This window comes from Mugil cephalus, chromosome 4 (genome assembly GCF_022458985.1).
Source record: "Mugil cephalus isolate CIBA_MC_2020 chromosome 4, CIBA_Mcephalus_1.1, whole genome shotgun sequence".
Taxonomy (NCBI): Eukaryota; Metazoa; Chordata; class Actinopteri; order Mugiliformes; family Mugilidae; genus Mugil; species Mugil cephalus.
The window spans coordinates 2,704,591-2,728,730 of record NC_061773.1 but is presented as its reverse complement, the minus strand read 5'-3'; the positions used below and the strand labels follow the sequence as shown (position 1 = coordinate 2,728,730).

Below are 24,140 nucleotides of genomic sequence, written 5' to 3'. Positions count from 1 at the left end.
TTTGCATCTGACTTTTCTGTATTTTACAAAAAACACTTGGTGATGTTTTGATACCTGAAATGCACCTTAGAAGGAGAAGAATTGCAGAATGCAGAAAATGCTAATTTATGCAATGTAGGGTTTTTCTCGACCATAATGAGTGATCACTAAGCCTGATTTGAAGGGGCGGTAGGCGTCTGTAATCATTACCGCGCCATCATTAATACGCCATTAACCAATCCGTTCAGAGACAGTTTGCAAATTGAGTCATGGTTTCTGGGTCAGCTTTTCATTATCAGCAGTTGCTTACTCCTCAAAACAATGGTGTTGGGTTGACCACAGGTCTGTCTCTTGTATATACCCACTGGCAGGAGTGAAGACCAAGTAACACAAGCAAGAGAGGAGACACGATAACTTCTATAAACTGAAACCCTTGAGACAGTTTCAATCCCACTTACTGTTGTATTTCAGATTTTGCCATTACATCGTTAGTTTCACTAGACTAGAACAGACATTTTGTGTGGAGAAAAGCTTAATTTAGTGCATTGGATGTGACTGTGTGGCAGTAATTTAGTCCCTTATGCACTGCAGATGAATAAGACAATGAGTGAGTGTAGCTCTGGTTTATATAAGCCACACCAAAAGAATTCAGTAATTGTGCAGCAGCACCAAAATCTTTTATTTTGTTGTCAGCTTTGTTATGGATCATATATATGTTACACAACATCACAACCACTGACAGGAGGAGTAAATAACATTGATCATCTTATGCTGGGAAACTTTTGGACCTTCATGTACCACCCACCTAGACCATATCAGACACCCACCCCATAGCAATGACAATCCCCAACAGGATGCAGACACACACACAACAACACTTAAGGAACAACTCAAAAAACTCAAAAAGAACAGCACAAAGTGTTGACCAGACATCTAAGGATTCACTAGATCCCAAACTGATCAAGAATCCACAGGACCCAAAGCCCCCCCTCAACAACATGCTGTTACCAGACACCACAGGACACCCTCAGAAAACCCATGTCCATTCTCTAATGAGTCACAACTGTTTTGGAGAGACCTGCACTCTTCGCCTTGTCTCCTTTCCTTCTTGTTTGACTTCCTGTTGATCATGTCCTGTTCAAAAGCCATCTTCCTCTTTTTTCTTACAAGGTTCTTGTTTTATTTTCTACACCATGAATCCTGTGCCATTCCTGTAACATTTATTTCTCTGCTGTGAGGGCTTGAACCCACATTCAAGCTCTTACAGACACAGACTCCAAGGGATCAATAGGTCCTCTAAACGAAACCCAATTCCAGCCGTGGGGGACATTCTGCCGCCGCACACAAATTCATACGCACCACGAACGCACCCTCCAGCTCAGATCAATACAGAGACAGTTGCAGAGTGTGTGTTTTCCCTGTGTTGCGTATGGGGGGAGGGAAGGAGAGTGGATGAATAAAAAATGGGCAAAGGACAGAGAGTAAAATGTAGTTCAACAGGTCAGATTATAATCGATGAAGGTTTAAGGCGAGGCATTAAAATATATCATGCAGTGACTGATTTTTCATCTCCCCCTTTGCTTTTCTGTCCGTCCAACATCTGTGTGTTTAACAGTCCTCCTGCATCTGCTGCTGCTCAGTCCGGGTGCCACGCTGGAATTTCAGCTATTTTCCGGTTATATGTGTGTATTTTTGTGTGTGTCTCAGTCTAGGTGTGTGTGTGTGGCCATGGCTGTGGCTGCTTCCCTGGCCAACCAGCCGTTGATGGTGCTCCTAGCATTGAGGGGTGTGGGGATTGTGAGTGTGTCGATCCCGTGGAGAGCCCTGGTATTCGTGCTATTTGGCGTACTGCATACAGCAGTGGTTGAAGGGGCGCTGGTGGGGGTTACATGGTTTAGCTGTATTGTGTGCGTGCGTGTGTGCCCTGAGGCTGACAGGCTGATTGGTCACATGGAGAAGCCCTCACAAGTCATACAGTCATTCAAAGCCCACCCTTATGCTCTAAATATTAGTCCAGTTCCTCTGTTAATAAGCTGCAGCCCTTCGCACAACTCGTATCCCATATCTCCTCAGTGTGGTTCCCCGGGTCTGTTCAGATGACCGTATGGCCACCCTCGGCCAGAAAATCTCTTGTTTTGTATCTGTTGTGACTGTCCAATGTTGTTCCAGCACCTTAAAAATGCCAACAAAATCAATATTATGTATTTCTCAGTAGTAACATCAAAAGCAACATTTTAGAACTACTACACTCCAGTCTCTTTTTTACATGCATCATCGCGTATTTCTGTTCAAGGTTCAAGTAGGTCTTGCAAAACTTTAACTAATTCTAATGTCTATCGTAAGATAATAAACACGTGCAATGTAGATTTATGTGGTATAGTATAAAATGCTTGTAATAAATGTGGACAGAAGGACAGGCTTCCAAGAACAGAGAATCAGAGAGGGGAGGGGGTCTGGAAAATCCCTGCTCCATCATTCCATCCGAAGGAACTGATCGAGGAGGGATGGTCTGAGGGTCTGAGGTCATAGCATCAACCCAAGGAACTCATGAGAGGACAGGTGGACACAGTAGCTTCATCTCAGTGTTTAGACAGACATGAGCCTGCTTATACCTAGTGATGGCAGGGAGATCTCAGGGCCAGCTCACGCCTGGCGATTCCCTTGAGCTCTTAAGGGAAAAGGTGAGAAGAAGACAGTAAACTTTTTTTTTTTTGGCACAAATGGAAAATTAGCTTAAAGTACCACGTGCTGTCCGTGTCCTTGAGCAAGACACTGAACACCCAGTGTGTGGCACTGGTGTGAGAATGTGTGTGTGCTTGTGATAGTGAATTAGTAGATGTGTCTGTGACTGTAAAGTGCTTTGGGTACCAATAGGTAGAAAAGCGCTATATAAAAATAAGGCCATTTTACATAGCATAGCCAGCCTTCCTCAGGAGCTGCAGCTATAGTTATATAGATTTACTTTCCTGTAGCGCAAGTTATACTTTGTTCTTCTGTAATCTTGTTATCTGAAGATATGTTATGTTTTTACTCTAGATGTCATCAAAAATGAATCAAATAAAAAATGATTATATACACAGAAAAAGGAACCAGAGCAGGACAGAATCCCAAGCATGTGAAAACGTCGGTGTTGACTCCGCGGCCGCTGTCAGGGGATATTTCACCCTCAGCGTGGTTATCACTGGTGGGCAGAAGGTGACACATGTGACACGGAGGCAGAGAGAGGCTGGCTTCTGCTAGCTAACAGAGGAAGTGCTGTCCTATTTCTGTTGTGTTGTGTAACCGGTGAAGACAGACTCACCGGAAAAGAAACCGAGAAGTTGGAAGAAAAAGCACTAACGCATATGCGCAGATGACTGGTGCTCTTAGTGTGGAGAGGTTATGTGTTTCTGTCTGTGTGTAGGTGGACTTTGCTCTCAGTTAGTCATTGGACCGTCTGACCAGTGACAGCCAGTACCAGCTTATCACATCACTGTCATTGGCTCATCCCTTTGGATTCTTACCGCGTGAACCAAACGTACCCCCTCCCCCACGGTCACCACCCCCACTCTATACCCCTCACCAAAATCAAAGACTTTCTCTGTCTGTTTGACATTGTGTACGCTCGGGTCACTGCTCTACTTTCCCTCACCCTCATCCGTGTGTGTGTGTGTGTGTGTGTGTGTGTGTGTGTGTGTGTGTGTGTGTGTGTGTGTGTGTGTGTGTGTGTGTGTGATGTAAATGCCTTGCAGCTCTTTGCTCTCTCTATCCAGTTAAAGCTGCTCTTAACAACACAAAGGCCGTCTTTCATCCACTTACACTCACTCATAATCCATTTTACCCACTACATCATCCGTGGATCATCCATAACTCATACTGTACACACACATGCACTAACATAGACTGGGCTGTGTGTGTGTGCACACCCCATAAAAGCCATTGTATTGTCCTGTAAGAAGGGCATTAACAGCACTGCGTTTGTGTTATGGTTTCATGGGCACTCGAAACAAAGACAGTGGAACAGGTTTGAACTATTAGAGAAATTATTACAGTTTTTTTTCTCCTCTCCCTAATTTCTTTTGACGACAGCTGTGCTTTTTGGGGACCCTAACCTCTTCCTGCTGGGTTTTGTACCCTGGCTGAATCCCTTATATGGGCTGGCTTACCAGTCCTTTGTGTGTGCATTTTGTGAGGGTTTTGTATTTTCCCTCTCTGCATCTGTTATTTGCACAATGTGTCTTGATGGTAGGCTATACTTATATTTACATTTCACATAAAGTTGACCTGTGTGTGGACACAGTGCCAGAAATCTTTGTGAGGTTCATAACCCTTGTTTTGAGTATCTGGTGTGTCCCCTTGTGTGTGGCAACAACACTAGCTAAATGTTTCTGGTAACGGCTGATCAGCCTTGGGGGAATTTTAGCCCATTCTTCAGGACGCAAACGTGTATGTTTGTTCTTCTTTGACCACTCTTTTGTGGAACAACACCCGAGTCCGATGACATTAATTGGAAACCCTTTTGGAACACATTGGCCTTGAAATTAACTTGCAATTCTTTTGCATCTCACGGATGTGTAATATGCTCATATAAATATTAATTTATATAAATTTTGCTTAATAAACAAATACACAAGTATTATGTTTCTCGTTCATTTGTTTCATTCACTGCACAAATATCAGACATAACATTATGACTTTTCTAATACAGTGTAGGTCTCCCTTGTGCCTCCAAAACAGTTGTGGCTCATCAGAGAACGGTCATGGGCCTCTGACACCCGTCCTGTGGTGTCTGGAAACACAGTGTTGCTAGTGGGGGCCTTTGGGTTCTACGGGTTGAGGAGGCCAGGTCAACATGTTGTGCTTTTCTTTTTGTTTTTTGAGTTGACCCTAAAGTGTTTTTGTGTGTGTGTGTTTATGTCAGGCTGCATCCTGCTGGGGATGACTGCTCCCATCAAGGAGTGTCATTGCTATGGGGTGGGGGTGTCTGGTCTGATCCACACGAATTCCAGATTGTTATGTGTGAAACTATCAGCAGAAGATTGAGAATTCATTTTAGTCATTTATCTAAACATTTGCTCAAGATGCTTGAATACATTTTAAGACTCTCCATGTTTTTGTGTGTGTAGGAAGGAGCAGAGCATTTTATCTCCAGTGAACTGCTGGAACCTGTTGCTGCTCCAGGTGAAGAGGGAGAGCCGCGACCATGCCACTCTGTCCGACCTCTACCTCAACAACATTATTCCCAGGTTTGCACAGATCAGCGAGGACTCGGGACGCCTCTTCAAGAAGGTAAGCAGAGCTTCCTTGATCTGTTGTTGCGTTTGTTCTCATGATTTAAGGGGTGTTTTAAGAAGGTGCTGCTGGTAGATAGACACTGCTCCCCTGCCTCAAGCAACGAAGGAGGAAGAGAACTCCATATCTGTGGCCTGATGTACTAAAATCACGTTATATTTTTGTCGTGTCCGTCAGTCTCCTCCAGCATCTGTTTTCTGTCTTGGCTGATTTACTGACTGACAGTAACTCAGCTGAACGTCGAGCAAGGGGAAGTTATTCTGTCTGTGCTTCGTGCAGGAGCCTTATTGTTGTCATTCCTGTCTCCTCTGATCTTTGCCTTCTCTGGTGTGAGAGATAAAAGAGGAAATGCGGAGGAAGAAGAAGGAAAAGAGATAGAACCAAGAAAACTGGACTAGATTGAAGGGGCGTTGACATCATAGCACAAATACCAAGGCAGAGGTCTCCACTCAGACAGCAGTTCATCACCTGGATAGACATATTAGACTAAATATACAAGCTAATGTGGCAAATATGTAAAGAGACATGTATTTATTCTGACCCCTTACTTTTTATCTTTTGAGTTACAACCATCTGTTTTGCTCTGTTGTGGATTTTGGTGCATGAACATGTCTGGTTCAATGTGAGGTCATTGTTGGTCCATAGAGCTTGAGTCACATTTGCAAGCAGTTTTAAATTAAAATATTAAGGGTTAAGTTTAAGGTAAGCACTGAAAGTGAGGAGGGTAAGGAGTGGGTGCAGAAAATAATGTAAGCAGTGAAAAAAGCCTCACTAGTCTCCAGAGATAGGTGTGTAGATGGGAAAGTGAAGCCGTCTGTGGGTGGAATGTCAGGGCAGAGGCTGCTGATTTCCGACCTGATATGTTGTCTTTGAACTGCATTTATGCTTATGATCGCAGGCGATGGGAGCACACAAAAAGACTCCTCTGCTCGTCTGATAAAACTGTAACGAAATGCTTACTCTCTCACTCTCGGTTGAGTCATAGATTGAGTTTCATTTTCATTTTTGGCACGAAGGTTGTTTCCGTCATGTCTCTGATGGTCAATTAAGTGGAAAATTAGTTCATCTATAACAGGTCCAGTCGGTGCATACGTAAATAGCACAATAGAGCCAGGGGCCAGTGGAGAAGTCAACACATTCATCTCAGACATTTCTATCCTGTACGCAATACACAGTCTCAACCTGGACCACGACTGTAGGCCTAATGAGGCTTCTTAGTCTCTATTGTGGTGTTGTTGAGAAAAATTAGTGAAATGAAAGTCCAAAGGTCAACATCCAGGATTGACTGATAGGAGTGTTTTGCCACGGCTGATTTGGCTTTTAGATGGGGTGTGATCTGATCTTTGTCACATAATATGATCTTTCTACAGTGCTTTAAAGAGAGAAGGCAGGACAAACTTCAATTATTCTGTTACCTCTTTCATCTGCTGTGCCACTTTAAATCCCTACCATGTCGTTTTGTCCCTTGGCAGCATTTATCCCTCTCTTCTTGACCTTCCTGCTCTCTGTAATCCTCTAAAATAGCTCCATCATTGTGATTTCTGATCCTCCCCTTGTTCCCTCTTCATGTAAACAGCTTCTTTGCTCTCCCTATCCTTTGCTTCCTTTGCCTTATGTATAAGACGCCTCTCACCTTACCACCCTTCATTTTTAACAGTTTACAGATAAACCTCCAATACACCCCACCCTCTACTGCATCTTCTTCCTTAGAAGACAGATGCTCAGCATACCCTCGGGAAATCTGCTTTCGCTTTCATCCTGCATTCCATATCCATTTTTACCCTCTAAACTTTCCACTCTTTATTTCTGTACACAGAACAATCTGTATATGTTTGAATCTGTGTACATATACTGAACCTCACTATACCGATGTTCATGTTTCTTAATCTACTAAACAGGGTGTGGTACAGATTTAAACTCCTCCTGTGGTTCTGGCTGCTTTCACTGCATCGACAGACCTTGTTGAAAAATGTACCAATGACTTAACTCAGCCTTTTACAGACACCTGGGTTCAGTTGAAGCTTCTACTAAAAAAATAGAAGCTCTATACCCTAGTTTAATGCAGAGACACGTGCCTGCAATAAACGTGACCGAATGATTGGAAGAAAAGGATTGGGATGCATATCAGTGCAATGTTTCTACCTCTCATGCTCTGAGCGTGGATTGAATTACAAGCTAAAGCACAATGTTATTAATAAGATTAATAAGTATAAAATAAATGCAGTCCTTATTGCAAAGCTGCTGTCTCTTAGCTGTTTGCACAACTCTCATTGTCCATACTTGCCCTAAGAGGAATCTCTATATAAGAAATAACACAATTAGTGGAGTACGTCAAGGCTCTTTTCTGGGCCCTCTGCTTTTCCTTCTTTATATTACACCTCAGCTCATCTGGTGTAATATATGGTGGTTAAAGCCGATTGCTGTTCCAGAGTCATTAGTGGTCTGCTTATCTGATGTGCAAAACTTGGAGTAACAATATTTCCAGTTCACAAACTAAAATAAGGTGCCGGCCATTGATCTCCGCTGTCACCAGCACCAGTTTAATCAAGTAACATTAGCTCCTCAAGATATATGTAGTTTATCAAAGTTGACAGTCAAGATTATTGGCGTTGATTCTACAATCTTTTTGTACCAGTTCATTAAGGACATGGCAGTGATTTAAATAATTCTGTCTATGCACAATGGGCTGGTACTACATCTTAAGATAGTTTGAAATGATTAAACTACAAAATTTAAGAGCTTTACACCCATTTCACCTTTCCTTTATTAGCACACTATCCATGTCCGATCTCCTGACACTATATAACCTATCTTGTGCTCTCTGCTTGAAGAACCCAGGATTTAAAACTGACCTGGTGTGATTTCATGAGTCTCTTTGGATCAATACTGGAGTTTAAATGGGCTCCTTTTGGTAGTTTGGGAGAGTCTAAGCATGTTTATGCAAAAGTACGAGAGGATCCCAAATTTATCTGTGTGTGGAGTTGTTGTTCAGTCATCAATAAGTAGTTGGAGAAGGGTAGAGTCTGTATTACTCTCCATCATCCTGTGTCTTTTTTTAATCTTTTGCAGCTCCATCATTTGGCCTTCTGTCTTTGGCTCTTTTGTCCTCTTGCTGCCTCTGCCATCATGTAGAGATCAGTATCAGTAGCTTTCCCTTCACATCCATCAAGTCCATTAGTGCCTTTCTCATTTGTCTGGCTCAGAGGCTTCTCTACTCCTGCTCAGCCAGATAACCTGGCCTTGATTTATGATGGGGCAGCTGGTTGACACGCATTCCTGAATGTGGGTATAGAATTAATTGGTTGACACAGAAATGGCCAGGTAGATGAACAGAAAAAAATCAAAAAACAAAAGTTGAAACAAAGGCAACTGGTCTTGTTGGGTTTTTATTCAAAAGGCTTTGGCAGTACGGTTTTTATTTGGAACATCAATGGGTGGCGAACATCTGAAACTCGCATGGCTAGAGTCTGTTTTGATCATGTTTGAATGAGCCCAGAGATGGACTCAGAATGGCAAATTGACCCAACATGTGCAGTTGCCTTTGTTCCAGCTTTGTTTTTTGGATATGCCAAGACCTGGGTGACTGAGAACCTTTGACTTAGACTTAGACAGACTTTAATGATCCATGAGGGAAATTACTTTGTCACAGTAACTTCACTGCACGTAAAAGTTAACACTCATAAAAACCACAAGAAAGGTAAAATAAAATAAGATTAGATTAAAGTGAAATAAAAATAAACACTGTAATCAAAACATTTACAGAATATTATTATGAACAAATACACAAAAAGTAGTTGGCAAAACAGTGTCCAAAGTGATGAGGTTGTTTGGCCAGTTGCATAACAACAGCAGCGTGGATCGTGTCGCATGGTGTTTCCTTGTTGTTGTCGCTGAGGGAGGGATGTAAATGCCAACGGAGTGGACTGCAGACAGTCATGACATTAAGATGATATACTGGTTAGGACTGTTTCTTCACACTAGTCTGCCTTTTTCTGTCTCTTCAGAGCAAAGAGGTTGGTGTACAGCTGCAAGAGGACCTGATGAAAGTTTTGAATGAGCTTTACACCGTAAGTACAAACTCTGCCATTACACTTACTATATGAAAAGCCCTAATAATGTGTACATAAGCAGCGCAACAGAAAAGACTTGGGGCCTTGCATTAAGGTCTGATTTGGACTTTCGGATGGCCAGCTTGAGGTACGTGTGCTCAGACCTGGCATTAAACTGACCACTTTTAAATCTCATTGTGTCCTAGGGTTTTCACACCTGACTTTAACGTGATCTGATCGCCCAGATCAGGTCTTTATGTAAGGTCTGAACAAGCTCTTACTGTTGTAGTGCTAGGGTTAGCAGCCCTTTCTTTACTGGTGTCAAAAAAATGTGAAAACTCCATCATATTACCTTTATACAAAAGTTAATAAGATAACACAAATACAAGGAGACAATGTTTGGTGCATCAACACTGGTCAACCCCTCCTTCATCTAGTACCACAAATTCTTGCAAAAGCCAGGCTCAGTTGTACTTTGTAGCATAGAATCATTTGCAAATTAGCTGCGAACACAAGGCTAAATTAGAAATTATACCCAGTAAACCTCAGAGTCTATTGTTTTAGTCTTTCTACACTGTCATAAGCGCCGTAGTGCCCACAGTACTGCCAAAGGGACTGAGGCAATGCGAGTGCATTTCACTGTCTGCGTATGTGTGGGTTTTCTACCAAGCGTGTAGCTCCAGCTCAGCCAGGCCCATAAAAGCAAGTCTTACACTGTAATTATATTCCATAGTAAGAGACAGAAATAGATCTGGTTTGAGTGACGGTCACGTGCATACTTGCACACAGGCCAGTGTGTGTCTGTCTGCAGTGTTTTGTCGGAGGGTTTAAGCAGAGCGATGTAATGGTGGCTCTGGTAGTGGACACTAAAATAAGGCTGACACTGCACCAAACACACTCTCGTTTCAATTGTTTAACTCTTCATGGTGCACTCTACCTCTAAGCTCAGTACTGTGGTGGAGGAGAGGCTGGTTTTGTGACTCATTCCCTGCCACATTGTGGAATGCTATTGCCGGAGGTTCAGTCCAATAAAATGAATAAAAAAGCATGTCTACGCATTGTGCTGTTAGTGTTTAGCGCCCTACTCACTCTGTGAGGCCTACCAGCATAATGCTGCTTTTGATCCGGAGCCAGCGCTGAGGGGAGAGACACACTGGGAAAAACACTCATCCGTGGTTGTCTTCAAAATCTCCGCCCTTGTTCGCAGGTGATGAAGACGTACCACATGTACAACACCGACAGCATGAACGCCGAGTCCAAGCTGAAGGAGGCGGAGAAGCAGGAGGAGAAGCAGATGGGACGCTCTGGTCGACAGGACGACCGTCAGACACCCCGCTCCCCCGACACCCTGGCCAGCATCAAGAGCGATGAGAAACCAGTGCGTCGCTCCAGTGTCAAAAAAATCGAGAAGATGAAAGAGAAGGTAAACGAGGCCTGGCCTGGAGGAGGAGGAGGGGGAAATTGAGGGCAGAGAGCGCCTGCCCCACCTGTTGTCACACAGATGTATTTGTGTGTGTCATGAATGATTTATAAGGGCACGACTGGCTTATTGCTAACCTTGTCTTCTGCAGCTGGGGCCTGTCACAGCAACACGGTTTCCCTGCTCCTTATTATCTCAAATCAATACCGAGGTGTTTCACTCTAACACCTATTACCCTCTCCCTCCCTTCACTCTCTCCGCTATCACTTATTTCCTCTCCTTTTTATCTCCCTCTCTCTTATCAGAGACAAGCCAAGTACACAGAGAACAAGCTGAAAGCCATGAAGGCCAGGAATGAGTACCTGCTGGCTCTGGAGGCCACCAACGGCTGTGTCTTCAAATACTACATACATGACCTCGCAGACATTATTGATGTGAGTATAAACACGGTGCTGTGCTCTACATTTGTAAACGGTAGTATCTGCCGTGTATGTTTGAGCCGGTGGTGGCCCCTCGGTCAGTTACCTCACATTAGCTTCAGTCACTGCGCGACCAGGCAGAACTTTTTTCTTGTGTGGTGTCCGACTATTACTATTGTGTGATTGGTCAGAAACTCGAAGTGGGCTTGGTTAATGCTGAAATACTCGCAGCCACACTGCTCTGTGAGCTCCCAGATGCTAATATTCACAGTGTGACCACTTATCTCACCTGGGTAGGGATGGGCATACTGTGTGTGGGTACATGCTGAATGAACAGCATGATCCAACAGACACAGACGTCAAACCACTGGCCGACATCCCAAAATAAGAAAAGTGCTTTTCGTGTGTGTGTGTTGTATGCTGCAGTGGGAGGGGCCTATGAGGGCTTACCAGGAGTTCTGCACTTGAGTTTCTATAAGTATAAATGACCTGGTCAGAACGAACTTTGTTCTTGTTCTTGCCACCTAGAGAATATTTTCTTGGTTCAAGGATTAATACAATTTTAAGGGGCATGTCATACAATTTCTTATTTTATAAAAATAAAAAAATGGCTGATTTGAATCCCCTTTACATCCACGGCTAAGGTGTTACCAGGCACTGCACGATGACTGCTGTGTGTATGACTAGATGGGTTAAATGCAGAGAACGGCGTTTCCCATGGGAGATTAATAAAGGATAACTAAAAAACAAACAAGCAAAGAAACCAAAATCCAGAAACAGTTGTCAGGAGAGAGCAAGCAAAACCCTTTTTTATGTTCAAGTCAGAAGTCCAAAGACCATGGAGGTCTGTCACTTTTCGATAAAACTTTGAGTAGCCATATGAGGAACTCTAGTTTTTGGCTCCATGTGTTATATTAGCCAAGCCTGAGTGCTGGGTTGTTTTCAGTTCACAACTTGGTTCCTTATCATTTCTCTCCTCATGTTTGTTTTATGTCTCTGCTGTGAAAAACCTAAGTGCAGGGTAAAAGCAGAAAACTTTGAGTAATTGCTTTTCACCATCCATGTTTCTATTTCCATACCATCTGTTGATATGTGTGTACATGTGTGACAGTGCTGTGACCTGGGCTACCATGCCAGCCTCCACCGTGCCCTGAGGACCTACTTATCAGCGGAGCAGAACGTAGAATCTTCCAAACACACTGGCCTGGAGACACTGGAGGTAGCCGCTGAGAGTCTGGAGCCCAACGGGGACAAACAGAAACTGATGGAGACCTACAACAATGTCTTCTGCCCCCCAGCTCGCTTTGACTTCCAGTCCCACATGGGAGACACGGTAGAGCCCTGTGCTTGTGTGTGTCGGAGTGAGTTCTCCTCTAACGGAAAGCGTTAAATTTACATCTTCACTCTGTGTTTTTGTAGATGGGAGTGATGTGTGCGCAGCAGCCGCTGGATAACGAGCTGCTCCAGAGGTGTCAGCAGCTGCAGTCCCGCCTCTCCACACTGAAGATTGAGAACGAAGAGGTTGGACATCTTTCTTCTGATCTTCCTCTAGGATCGTGCGTCAGTCACATCTGTCTTGTTGTAATGCGTACTCCTCTCCCTCGCTGCCCACCAGGTGAAGAAAACCATGGAGGCCACTCTGTCCACTATTCAAGACATGGTGACGGTGGAGGACTACGACGTTTCAGAGTGCTTCCACCACAGCAATAGCATGGAGTCGGTCAAGTCCACCTTCAGCGAATCCTATCTCAGCAAACCCAGCCTGGCCAAGCGGCGAGCCAATCAGCAGGAGACGGAACAGTTTTACTTCACAGTCAGTGGCTTATTCATACATAATTCCTAATTTCTCAAGAGCATTAATGAGATCAAGCCTTTAACTGACAAAGCTGAGTGCTGTGTAGCAGTATTAAATAAATCTCCACGCATTGTGAGCATGCATTTCTTTGCGTGTATTTGCAGAAGCTGAAGGAGTTCCTGGAAGGCAGGAATCTGATCACCAAGCTGGAGTCCAAGCACGACTTAATCGAGAAGACCCTGGGAGAGAGTGAGTGGGAGACCCAGACTGTCCTTCATACTTTTTAGAGTCTGTCCTTGATTCCGATCTGCGTGAGTGTGTGTACTGGGAGCCCCCCTCTCCAACACCCACTCCAATCAGTAGGATGGATTCAGAAAAGATCAGGGTGCCTGGAGGCAAAACACAGAGCGAATCATGGTGAAGTGTAGTGCAGCAGGACACATTAGGGAGCATGCAGGGAAGCAGAATGAGTTTCATACGTCCAATAATGACAAGCTGTGTGTGTGTGTGTGTGTGTGTGTGTGTGTGTGTGTGTGTGTGTGTGTGTGTGTGTGTGTGTGCGCGTGTGTGTGTGCGTGTGTGTGTGCGTGTGTGCGTGTGAGAGAGGTCATGACTACATGTGGATGCAGCTGTGGATTTAAAGGTGTGTGTCTGCTGGGGCGTGGGGGGTGTTCCTCTGAGCCGAATGTGTGTTTCCACAATCTTAGAGGAAAAAAACAATCTCCTTAATTGTGTGTGCACAGCTTAAATGGGAAGTTCATTTCCCTGTGTCCTCGTGTGTCCTGTTTCTGCTATAACCGCCTATCTCTGTGTCACTCAGTCATGACTCTCCTCTCTCCCTCCTTCTCTCCTCCCTTCTTCCCTTCTTCCTGTTTCTCCCTCCTTTAGGTCAGAAGACTGACTGCTGCCTTGCCAGGTAGGTGTGGCGAAGGAGGGCTCATACACAAACACACACTTGCATATACCATTGCAGCTTTAAAGCTCCATTTCTTTGGCAGCCAGGGGTATTATTTTCCCCCGTCACCGTTTATAGATATTCTCAACACATGCGCATGTGTCTGTGTGTACAAATAGAGCGTTACAAGAGCATAAATAGACTTTCTCTGGAGACATAATGACAGAGTGCCGTTATTTCTCTCCCCTCTCTCTCTCTCTCTCTCTCTCTCTCTCTCTCCTGTGTAGTGGACGTAGAAACTCCACAGTACGGAAGCAGGTAATTATCTGTGTGTTTGTTTCTGAATGGCTGTTGGACTCTCAGTCTGAGCTGCTGCAGCCTTGTTTTTAACTCAAGCCACATGTTTTCTCACAGTGTCTTCTGCCCACAGGATGTGATGGCACTGAGATGCTGACAGCACTTTGTTTATTATGAGAGACAAATATCAGAGTCTATTTACAGTCTTTTTTTCTTTTCTTTTTTCTTATAAATAAAAAGGCAGCCACTTCACTTAGGAATCTCTTGTTTGTTGCGCCCCCTTGTGGAGTGGATTTTGTTGTGTCCAAAAGCTGTTGTTTTATAAAGACATTAATACGTTTTTTTTCCAATTAGTCTCCACTATTATATTGACACAGCAGTGAGTACATATGTAGTCTAACATGTAATTCATGCACTAAACCCCGCCTCCAGAGATTTCTGGAAAGCCCAAACAAACAAAGGGAAGAAGGAAAAGGTGCCGTCTCCTAGCAACAGCTGGGTACGGCGCCCACTGTGTTTTCCTCACTTCTGCTTAATGTGTTCACCGGTGCATGTGCATGTGCAGACAGACACATGTGAGGAAGGGAGCGTGCTCTCTTTTCCTTTCATGTGGGTCTCCTGTCATGTCTTCCTCCAACTGGAGTAATTCCTCCCCCTCCCCTATTTCTCCCCTGTTTTAAGGAATCGGGTGAAGCCATTCCTCTGATGGTGGAGAGCTGCATCCGCTTCATCAGTCGCCATGGTGAGGAAATTCTCCACTCAAGTGATAGGTTCAGCAACAGCGCTTTTGGCAGCCCTGATTGGTTGCGTCGCTGTGTCAAGCGTGATTGGTCCTGGATCAGCTGTGAAATTACCAACAAAAATTCAAATAAAAGCTGTAGCGTTACACAATTGTGAAAATGAACAAAGGGTCTTGGTTTCTGCCTGCGTAGGTCTGCAGCATGAGGGCATCTTCAGAGTGTCAGGCTCCCAAGTGGAAGTCAACGACATTAAGAATGCCTTTGAGAGAGGTAAGACAATAATAATTTAGTGGGATGTGTGACTATATTCATCATTAAGTGTTTATCTAGTGCTCCTCCTCTGCTGATGCGGATGTAGGTGAGGACCCGCTGGCTGGGGACCAGAATGACCATGATATGGACTCTATTGCCGGTGTACTTAAACTGTACTTTAGAGGACTGGACCATGCCCTCTTCCCTAAAGAAGTCTTCCATGACCTCATATCCTGTGTCTGTAAGTGTCGCTTCCTCTGGTCTGTTTGCGCCTACATGAGCCTGATTGTGTGAGTAATCTCCCGGGTGTCGTGGCTGCGTTATTTTTTCCAGCAATGGAGAGCCTTCAGGAGCGGGCGGTCCACATTAAGAAAGTTCTGCAGTCCCTGCCAAGTAAAACCCTCATCATCATGAGATACCTGTTTGCCTTCCTCAACCAGTGAGTAGCAAGAAGCTCAGATGTGTTGTTGCTTATTTATCTGCCAGTTCCCATATACACTGATCAGCCACAACATTAAAACCACTGATAGAAGTAAATAGCATTGACCATCTGGTGACAATTCAGTGTTCTGCTGGGAAACTTTTGGACCTGGTATTCATTAATGTAGATGTTACTTAGACATGTAGCACTCACCGAGACCAGACCAGACACCCCCACCCCATAGCAATGACACTCCTTGATGGCAGCAGCCATCCCCAGCAGGATGCAGCCTGACACAGACACACCTGGCCTCCAAATTCACTAGATCCAAACTGATCAAGTATGATCTGTGTGATGTGATGATCCACAGAGGCCCCTCCCCTCAACCCATAGGACTCAAATGCCCCCACAAAGAATGGATAGGTGTCCTATAAAAATGGCCACAGCTAAACATCAAAAGCTGTGTTCTACAAACAGAAAGAAAGAAATTCAACGTGACACAGTCTTAGTCAACAAACTACAAAGACTACCGCACACTAAGAGTCCTGTTGATGTTCATTTTAAAGTTAATATTTATCAGTTGCACTTGAGCACTTGTGCAAACAAGGTAATCTTGCTTCAGGCTTCATCTGTTGTAAATGTGCTCAGCCGTTCACCTACGTCTACATCATATGGTGAAAGGGACTGAACTACCATTATGATGACTGAGAATGAATGTATAACTAGAGGTGACAGCTTTACTCCTTGACCATTTCAAGACCGCTAACATTGTTTACACAAAAATAACACCTTTCAGTTCCATCATTTTCAGTATCAAATGGGCCTGAGCATCCACTTCTATTGGTTAAATAAACAATCAAGTCCACAGATTTGTGGAATCTACCATTCTGAAACAGACAGCGATGCAGAAAAAGGTTTGTGCAGCAATGCAGAGCAATAGGGATTAATATGTCAGCCTCCAGTAGCTGGGGAAGAATCCTCTCAGCTCATGCACACTCAGTAGTTTTATAAACACCAGATTTCATTTGGCCCTCTTACACCACATCTAAACATCCTTAAACCTTTGTGGAAAGTCAAGTATGGGCTGCAGTCAAAGTGCAAAGTGCATAGAATGTAACTAGCCCTTCACAGATACTTTAATTTCCCCCCTTGGAGTCAGGTTTATTTTAATTTGCAAACTCAAGTCCTCTAAAAATGAAGACAAATGCCACAGCCTGTGTACACATGCAAAACATTTTTCTACACACATTCCATCCTGTCCAACCCCTCCTTAGAAAAACCGTGACAGGGAGCTAGCAAAAGAGAGTGAAAAGCGATGAGATGTGGGAGACCTGACATTTGAGACTCCTGGGTAAACCCGAGTGGTCCCAGACAGCTCATGTGGAGACAGGAGAGCTTCTTCTTTGGCTCGAGTGATTTACTGTCACCCTGATGCTTCTGCTTCTTCTCACTCTCTAAAACACACACAGCCATCACCACAGTCTCTCCATCTCTACAGGCCTGGGGAGTGTTAGCTATCGGACCTCTTGCAGTTTTTCACAGATAGTGGCCTCATTCACAGCTTTTCCACCATCGCCAGGGTTATAAATGACATGCTATGGTTATAGCGTTCTGTGATGACTCTGCTTTCCCTCCTGTCCAGCCTGTCCCAGTACAGTGAGGACAACATGATGGACCCCTACAACCTGGCCATCTGTTTCGGCCCCACCCTGATGTCTGTTCCTGAGGGCCACGACCAGGTCTCCTGCCAGGCCCACGTCAACGAACTCATTAAAACCATTATCATCCACCACGACTCCATCTTTCCTGGGCTGCAGGACCTGCAGGGTCCAGTCTACACCATCCCAGGAGCAGGAGACGACTTCTGGTGAGGGCTGGGGTAGAGGGCGCGTGTGACAGTGGCACTTTAGGAGTGACGAGACGTAAAGAAGCTATTAGGAAGGCAGAGGATGTGTTAAGTGCGGTTTATGCCTCGGTGCGAAGAGTTGGTATAACCACACATGTAGACTGGCGCTTGTTCTGTAAAAAACACTAGTCGACACTGTATTTTTTTTACCAGTCTACTTCATTTTTGTTTCTGCTTCACTTTCAACAATCAATTTGAAAATGTTGAGATGGAGAAGCAGACAGAAACAAGCTACTACCAAGCAGACCAATCACAGCTCTTGCGGACCAGTTATAATTCTGGTGCACGTCAGGCTGCAGCGTGAGGATCTAGCTGTCACAGACGCAGAAGCGTAAACCGTGCATTAGAGGCGAGGCTTCCAGATGATGAGGCCAGAATGGTGGGGGAGGGGCAGCTTGTTGATTTAGGGGGTACCGGGGAGTGTGGGGGGACTCGGCTTGTCTGCTCTACTCGGGACTAAGAGGGCCACGAGGATCAGCTTACCCTCCATTACACAGGAGATTAAAGCACCGCCTGACCACATCAGCCCAGGAGAACACAGCAGGCGCACACTCACACACCACAGCGCACACAATGGCTTTCAATTTCACTATAATGACAAGCCTTGGCACCAGTCATTATGATTTCTGCCAGTCAGCACAGTTGTGTACAGACCATAGATCACGCTGCCCTAGCTGTCCTAGGACACAAAACATTATCATGGGTATTTTTTTCTTTTGGGAGTCTGCAACGGGAAAAAAAACACAATTAAATGATTTAATCAATTATATTGCATACTTTGGATAGTAAAAGCTACCTTTAAATCTCAAACATTTTCAAAAACTAATCTTAATAAGGCAGCTCACAAAATTCTGGGTTTGACTTTAAGAAGTCGGACTATTTTCAGCCTTTTTCCGTCATTCTGTGAGTCATCATGGTTTGATTTTATGAGAGTGCTGCACGGAAGAACAGACACAGTAAAATCACATTATTACCACCTGCAGCTCTTCATATAGCAGCTCACCACAGCTGCTCCTAATTGTTCCATTCTTTTCTGCGATATTTCAAACTTTTCCACTCTTATTAATATCAATATACAAAATCTTAAGACAACAAACTAATAAGAATTCACCGCTTAATGAACCGTAGACTTTCACACTGGGGGATTGAGTGCACAGAAAATATAACCGAACAAATAAATACAAGGAAAAAGTTTCATCCGCAACAGCCTTGAGTTCAAAAGCAGGAAATGCGTTGCATCTCTTCCTCCCACATTTCCTGTCACCTCTGAATAACAACAGATCCACAAGATTAAATAAAATAAACTCGGAGACTTTCCTTTTTTAAAGTTAATTTGCTGTAGATTTCCTAGTAGTAGTTGTGTAATCCGAGCAGAGACACTCACAGTTTAAAAACGGTTATTTTACGGAGTACACAAGTATTCGAGGTAGTTATGATCTCACTCTAAGTAGTGGTGTGGTGTGTAACCCAGTGGAAAACCATTAGTCATAAACACATGGTTTCAGTCTGAGGCATCTGCGTCCTCTGACCTCTTGTCCCCTCTGTGTCCACTGCAGTGACAGTCCACACTGTGAGCCCCCCCTTGTGGAGGAACCAGCGCCTGACACTGTCTCTGTCAGCCACAACAGTGAGGATGGTGGGTAACGCATGCATGTGACTACTTTACATTGTGTACTTTCAAGAAGCCTGCTTTTCTCACCAGTTACCATGGCTTTACCCTTTTATGCCAGCTCACACGTCGCCACAGTAACCTGTTAATTACCCTGCAGCGATGTTTACCCTTTGTGTAGTCACCAGACCAGACAGCACTAACCTGCTACGCACTAATCTGCTCTCCTTTCACTTCTCTTTTCTCCCTCATTTGTTGCTGCCATCTGCTTCTCTGTCACTTCCCGTCTCTCTCCACCCGTTCTCTGAATCTCAGGCTCCTTGGCTGTTTCAGAGTCGGACCCGATCGAAGCCATCGCTCGGTTCGACTACACCGGCCGCACCAGTCGGGAGCTGTCGTTCAAGAAAGGCGCCTTTCTGCTTCTGTACCAGCGGGCTTCAGAAGACTGGTGGGAGGGAAGGCACAATGGAGTGGATGGACTGGTGCCGCACCAGTACATCGTGGTCCAAGACACGTAAGATATTCCCCCAGTAACTCGCCTGGACTGAAAAAATGACAGTCAACCTGTGTGTCACTTTTATATTTTTGTGCGTCATGAATGTTCATTGTAATACTGCATTCACTGAAAGCGGAGGACATCCGAATCAAAAACACGGAGGGAATGATGTCAATTGGGACCAAAAGTAAACACGGAAAGTAGTCCAGTGGAAATCCCCGTCACAAAGGAAGTTGATCTATCTTCATAAAAAGAGCAAACCATAGCATATCAATGTGCTATTCAAGCAGGTATTTAAATAACAATAACAGGGTTTATTACATGTGTGTGTAAGCCGGGAACAACTGGGATGGTGGTTTTAGGTGCATCACACTGAGACTTCACTGTCGCTCTAGAGCTGACCTACAGAGGAATACTAAATGAGCACACAAATACATGTGGCTCGCACCACTTATCTGTGGTTTATCAGCAGTCTGCAACGTAGGTGGTGAGGAAAAAGCTATCAGTCATAACTGACACAAAGATAAGACTGACAAGCAAGCAAATACTGGAGTTACCCCATACGGTTTATTTGTTGACACTGGAGCTGTAAAGTGACACTAGACGTTGTGACGTTGCTTTTGCGAGTGTAGTGCGTCAAGAGGATAGCGATAATTTATCAGCTATTGCTGGTTTGTTTCAGGTCTGATGTGGGAAGAGGAAGCCCGAAGCCTGATGTGGACAGTAGGGACCTGCTGGAGGAGAGGGTGTCCACTAGAGGCAGCGCTGCCTCTCCTACGGGAGCTCATGTGGCTGACATCTATCTGGCCAACCTCAACAAGTGTGTCTCTTTTTATAGATGGTTTGATGGGCTTTTCGGGTTCAGTACTGGGTTTTCTCAGCGGACTGAACTTTTAAGTTCACAGTAAATATGATAGACACATTCGTCTCCTTCAGGTTGAGGAAGCGCCCGGAGTCCGGGAGCATCCGGAGGACGTTCCGCTCTGATAGTGACAGCACAAGTGCAGGAACCAGCGGAAGTGGGGGAGCAGGGGTGAGAACAGCTTCTCTTCCGGTTGGCGGGGCTCTGGTCAAAGAGACTGGAGACAAACGACCCGTCAGCGCTCACAGCATCCTCAACTCAGTCACCCGCCACTCCTCACTCAAGACCAAGGTACAGTAACCGTGGCGTCTTTTGTCTGCGGCATGATGATGAAGTTGAAAAGCAATTCACTGAGGCCGTTGTGAACATTCAGGTGGAGAGCCCACAGCTACGCAAGACGACCACAGCGGGGCGCTCCAAGAGCTTCAGCAACCACAGGCCACTGGACCATGAGCTCATAGCCCAGGGGGAGCACAGCCCACAGGTACTACTCTCATCACAGTTCACCACTAACACGTGTCCCACTCTGTGACTGTGTGCTCACTGTATGTCCTCTGTTGCAGGACACTGATGCAAACATGAGCTCTCCACTGAGTGAACTCACTAAGTTTGAGAGACAGAGCACCCCCAAACATACACACACCCCTGACGTGGTCCTGGACACACTGGAGCAACTGAAAGGTGTGAGTGGTGGTGGTGGTGGTGGTGGTGGTGGTGGTGGAGGAGGAGGAGCTTCGGAGCCCTCTAGTCCGCTCCACTCCCGACTCATGCGGGACAGTGAGGGCGGCTCCTCCCACGTCCACCCTCTCCAGCGCAGCGCCTCGTCAGCTAGCGACGTGCCCTCCTCCTTCCGCCCGGCCAAGAGCCAGCCGCGGAGCCCCCTGCCCTCCGCTACGTCCCCCTCTTTGTGCTCCTCCCCTCTCTCCTCATCTGTACCTTCCTTTAGAGAGTTGCGCCCCCCAGCGACAAGGCCCAAGCCCGTGGTGTTCCCAAAGGGTGGAGGAGGGAGTGGTAGCCCGGCAATGGGCTCCCCAACCTCCACTGTCCCCCCAACGCCCCCGCCTCCTCCTCCACCTACAGGCCACACACACTCTCTCCCTCACACCCCTCCGCCTCCACCTCCACCCCAGTCTAATGACAAATCCTGCCCAGCTTAGGTCACTTCAGTCTGGACCGCGATACTGATTCTTTAGAACTCTTAAATCCTTACAGCTCTTCTAGCAGGTGCCAGTAGCACTTCATTGGTTTCACATAAAACCCCTAACCCACTACTCACATGTAGCATTCACTTCTTGATGTCCGGACGAGTTCTTAAGAAAGCCACGGTCTCTCTTGAGCGGGTTTTTTTTTCTGCCCCCTCCTGGCAGCTCTGTGTTACTACAGGTCAACTAGCATCAGGGCGAAGGCCCTTCAAAGACTTTGCCACCTACAGAGATTCCAGAGGTGTCTGGACTTTAAAATCTTGGACAAGGGAACAGGACTCAGGGTGGACACCTACAGCACCTGGAGCTCACACACACCAGTTTGTAATGTATGAAATTGTGTTTGAGTGAGCGTGCAGGAGTGTTACTTGCCTTTACACACAAAAAAAAAAATAAAGCACTGTTTGATTTTTGTATAGTAAACATGACAGCTTTCTTTTGTTTCTTTCTTTCTTTTTTTTCTTTTTAATGACCCCGTGACTAGCAGGCAGGATGTTTGATTTCAGAGAATAGACTGTGAAATGCTAAGCTCTCACTCTGTGTACAAATGAAACACACTGACTTGCTGCTTCAGAAGTGGAAGATTGGGAGTTAAGAGGTGGACGTTTGGGACGATGAAAAGGATTGAAAACTGGGCCAAATATCAGTGTAAGTCATGTGATCCAGAGCTTTGACTTTATCTCTTCTTCCAGTGTTTGATATGTTTGTGATTTATTTTTTATTTTTATAAATTGCTGTTTAGTACTAGTACCACAACAGGAACATAGCTTAAACCTAACATGGCCCAAATTCAAGTAATTTCACATATAGCAATAAAAATATTGAAAGCTGGTAGTTTGTGGCATTATGCTGCGTTTCTCCTGCAGCTCTGTTACAGTTTGTGTGTAGGGGACCACTGAAACCCAGCATTTTTATACGTAATGTTGGACTGTACACGCACACATGAACATTTTGTCCAAATGTCGTGTGGCTGTGTTTTGTGGCAGCTAAACGCCTTTCAGGTTTTCCTTGCATGCTGGGGCTATAGACAGCAGCCACATTAGCGAGCTGGCCGATCAGTTTGTTTCTGCAGTTGCAAACTGTCGGACGACTTAAAACAAAGTTACATGTTGCTCCTTTCAACTATATACTTCAGACTTAACAGATTTTTGTTTTGTTTTTTTGTTTTTTAAAAAAGGGTTTAATTATTCCAATAGTGTGTATGTATATTTAATAATCATGATGATAACTGGAAGCATTGAGCTGAGGAGGGTTCTCGAGTGTGTTTAGATAAAAGCACAACCAACCACCTCATCCAACGCGTTCATAAGCAGAGTTTTCTTTTTATTGTTTTTCCACAATTAATGCTCAGAATCTGTAAAACGTGGAGTTTTCTAGCCGTCTGGTTGTGTGCATGTGCGTGCGTCCCTGTGTGAGTACGCATGAATTGAGAGAGTTTGGGCCTCACCCAACCCCCTGCCCACTGTCCGGTCACCCAACAGAAAACAGTCTGGAGACGCAAAGGAAGACACGTCTCCCAAGTTGTGGCGTAGCAGCAGCCTGCTGAGTGCTGAAACTAAATATGCACTGTACACATGTGACCCGACAAAAGAGCCTGCAGGGAAATGTCTTTTCTTCAGACGCTGTTACAACAACACTAGATCAGCTTATGCGCAAAAAGAGGATGAGAAAAATACAACTTCAAGGACTTTGTAACATATTCTTTGCTAATATGTACCTTTGCAAAAGTAGATGAATTAATAAATATAAGAATAATAATTATGCAGACACTGACTTAAGACGTTGACAAATGCCGTTCAGGGTAAGCCTTTTTTTTTTTTTTTAACCTTTCCTGAAAAAGTACCAAACTTATTTTACCCTGGCATACAGTATACATAACAGCACATTCTGCATTCCTGTTGCTCTCTTCCAGGTAATAAATTGTAAATTGTGTTTTTCTTTTTTTGTTGTTTTTTGTTTTAAAGTATCTGTATACTGTTGTATTACCTGTCGTATTTGTGTTGCTCTTACCTCATCATGACAACTGGAGGGACTGTGTGTGCGTGTGATGCAGAAACAATAACTCACATTATCGACACACACATACAGACATGCATGTGAGTAGCTGGTGTGCTTTGTCCCGGCCGTGCTGTCGAGGGGAGCTGGGAACCTCTCCGATCTCAAATCAATCATCGTGCACTTGAACAACTTGGGCTTGCATGTGGACTAACTGTGTGTGGGGATGATACGTTTGGAGTTGAATATTGTCGAATATGCATTTTTTTGTGTCCATTTGAAAACAGCAGAACTAAAAGAAAAAAAAGAGGACTGTAATGTCAAATCTATTTATAGTTGTCTCTGTATTACTGGAGAATCCTGTGTTCAGATGTACTTTGTATATACAATGTTGTACATTACAGAGGTACACTCTTTTTTTGGTACAATATTGTACAGTAATAGCAATAGTAGTTTAATCAAATAGGCCTTATATAATTCTATGTGTAGTTCTTGTAGTAGATCTGTTTTTTAATAAACATTGCTTGCTATA

The 24,140-nt window shown here is 44.6% G+C and overlaps 1 protein-coding gene across 3 annotated transcripts in view; it reads left to right on the top strand.

Annotated features, from left to right (window-relative positions):
- Nucleotides 1-24,140, top strand: part of srgap2 (SLIT-ROBO Rho GTPase activating protein 2) — a 56,786-nt gene extending 32,646 nt beyond the window's left edge. For 2 of the 3 annotated variants that reach the window (XM_047582795.1, XM_047582797.1), the window contains exons 3-23: nucleotides 5,085-5,247; nucleotides 9,255-9,317; nucleotides 10,507-10,722; nucleotides 11,025-11,153; nucleotides 12,250-12,471; nucleotides 12,558-12,659; nucleotides 12,754-12,951; nucleotides 13,098-13,182; nucleotides 13,822-13,849; nucleotides 14,116-14,146; nucleotides 14,807-14,867; nucleotides 15,058-15,135; nucleotides 15,224-15,358; nucleotides 15,451-15,556; nucleotides 17,181-17,405; nucleotides 19,001-19,080; nucleotides 19,369-19,567; nucleotides 20,232-20,369; nucleotides 20,486-20,702; nucleotides 20,785-20,895; nucleotides 20,975-24,140. In XM_047582795.1, coding sequence (XP_047438751.1) covers nucleotides 5,085-5,247; nucleotides 9,255-9,317; nucleotides 10,507-10,722; nucleotides 11,025-11,153; nucleotides 12,250-12,471; nucleotides 12,558-12,659; nucleotides 12,754-12,951; nucleotides 13,098-13,182; nucleotides 13,822-13,849; nucleotides 14,116-14,146; nucleotides 14,807-14,867; nucleotides 15,058-15,135; nucleotides 15,224-15,358; nucleotides 15,451-15,556; nucleotides 17,181-17,405; nucleotides 19,001-19,080; nucleotides 19,369-19,567; nucleotides 20,232-20,369; nucleotides 20,486-20,702; nucleotides 20,785-20,895; nucleotides 20,975-21,568 — 3,181 coding nt within the window. In that variant the 3' untranslated portion in view covers nucleotides 21,569-24,140. The remainder of the gene's footprint in view (nucleotides 1-5,084; nucleotides 5,248-9,254; nucleotides 9,318-10,506; nucleotides 10,723-11,024; nucleotides 11,154-12,249; nucleotides 12,472-12,557; nucleotides 12,660-12,753; nucleotides 12,952-13,097; nucleotides 13,183-13,821; nucleotides 13,850-14,115; nucleotides 14,147-14,806; nucleotides 14,868-15,057; nucleotides 15,136-15,223; nucleotides 15,359-15,450; nucleotides 15,557-17,180; nucleotides 17,406-19,000; nucleotides 19,081-19,368; nucleotides 19,568-20,231; nucleotides 20,370-20,485; nucleotides 20,703-20,784; nucleotides 20,896-20,974) is intronic. The other variant, XM_047582796.1, reaches the window with a different exon arrangement.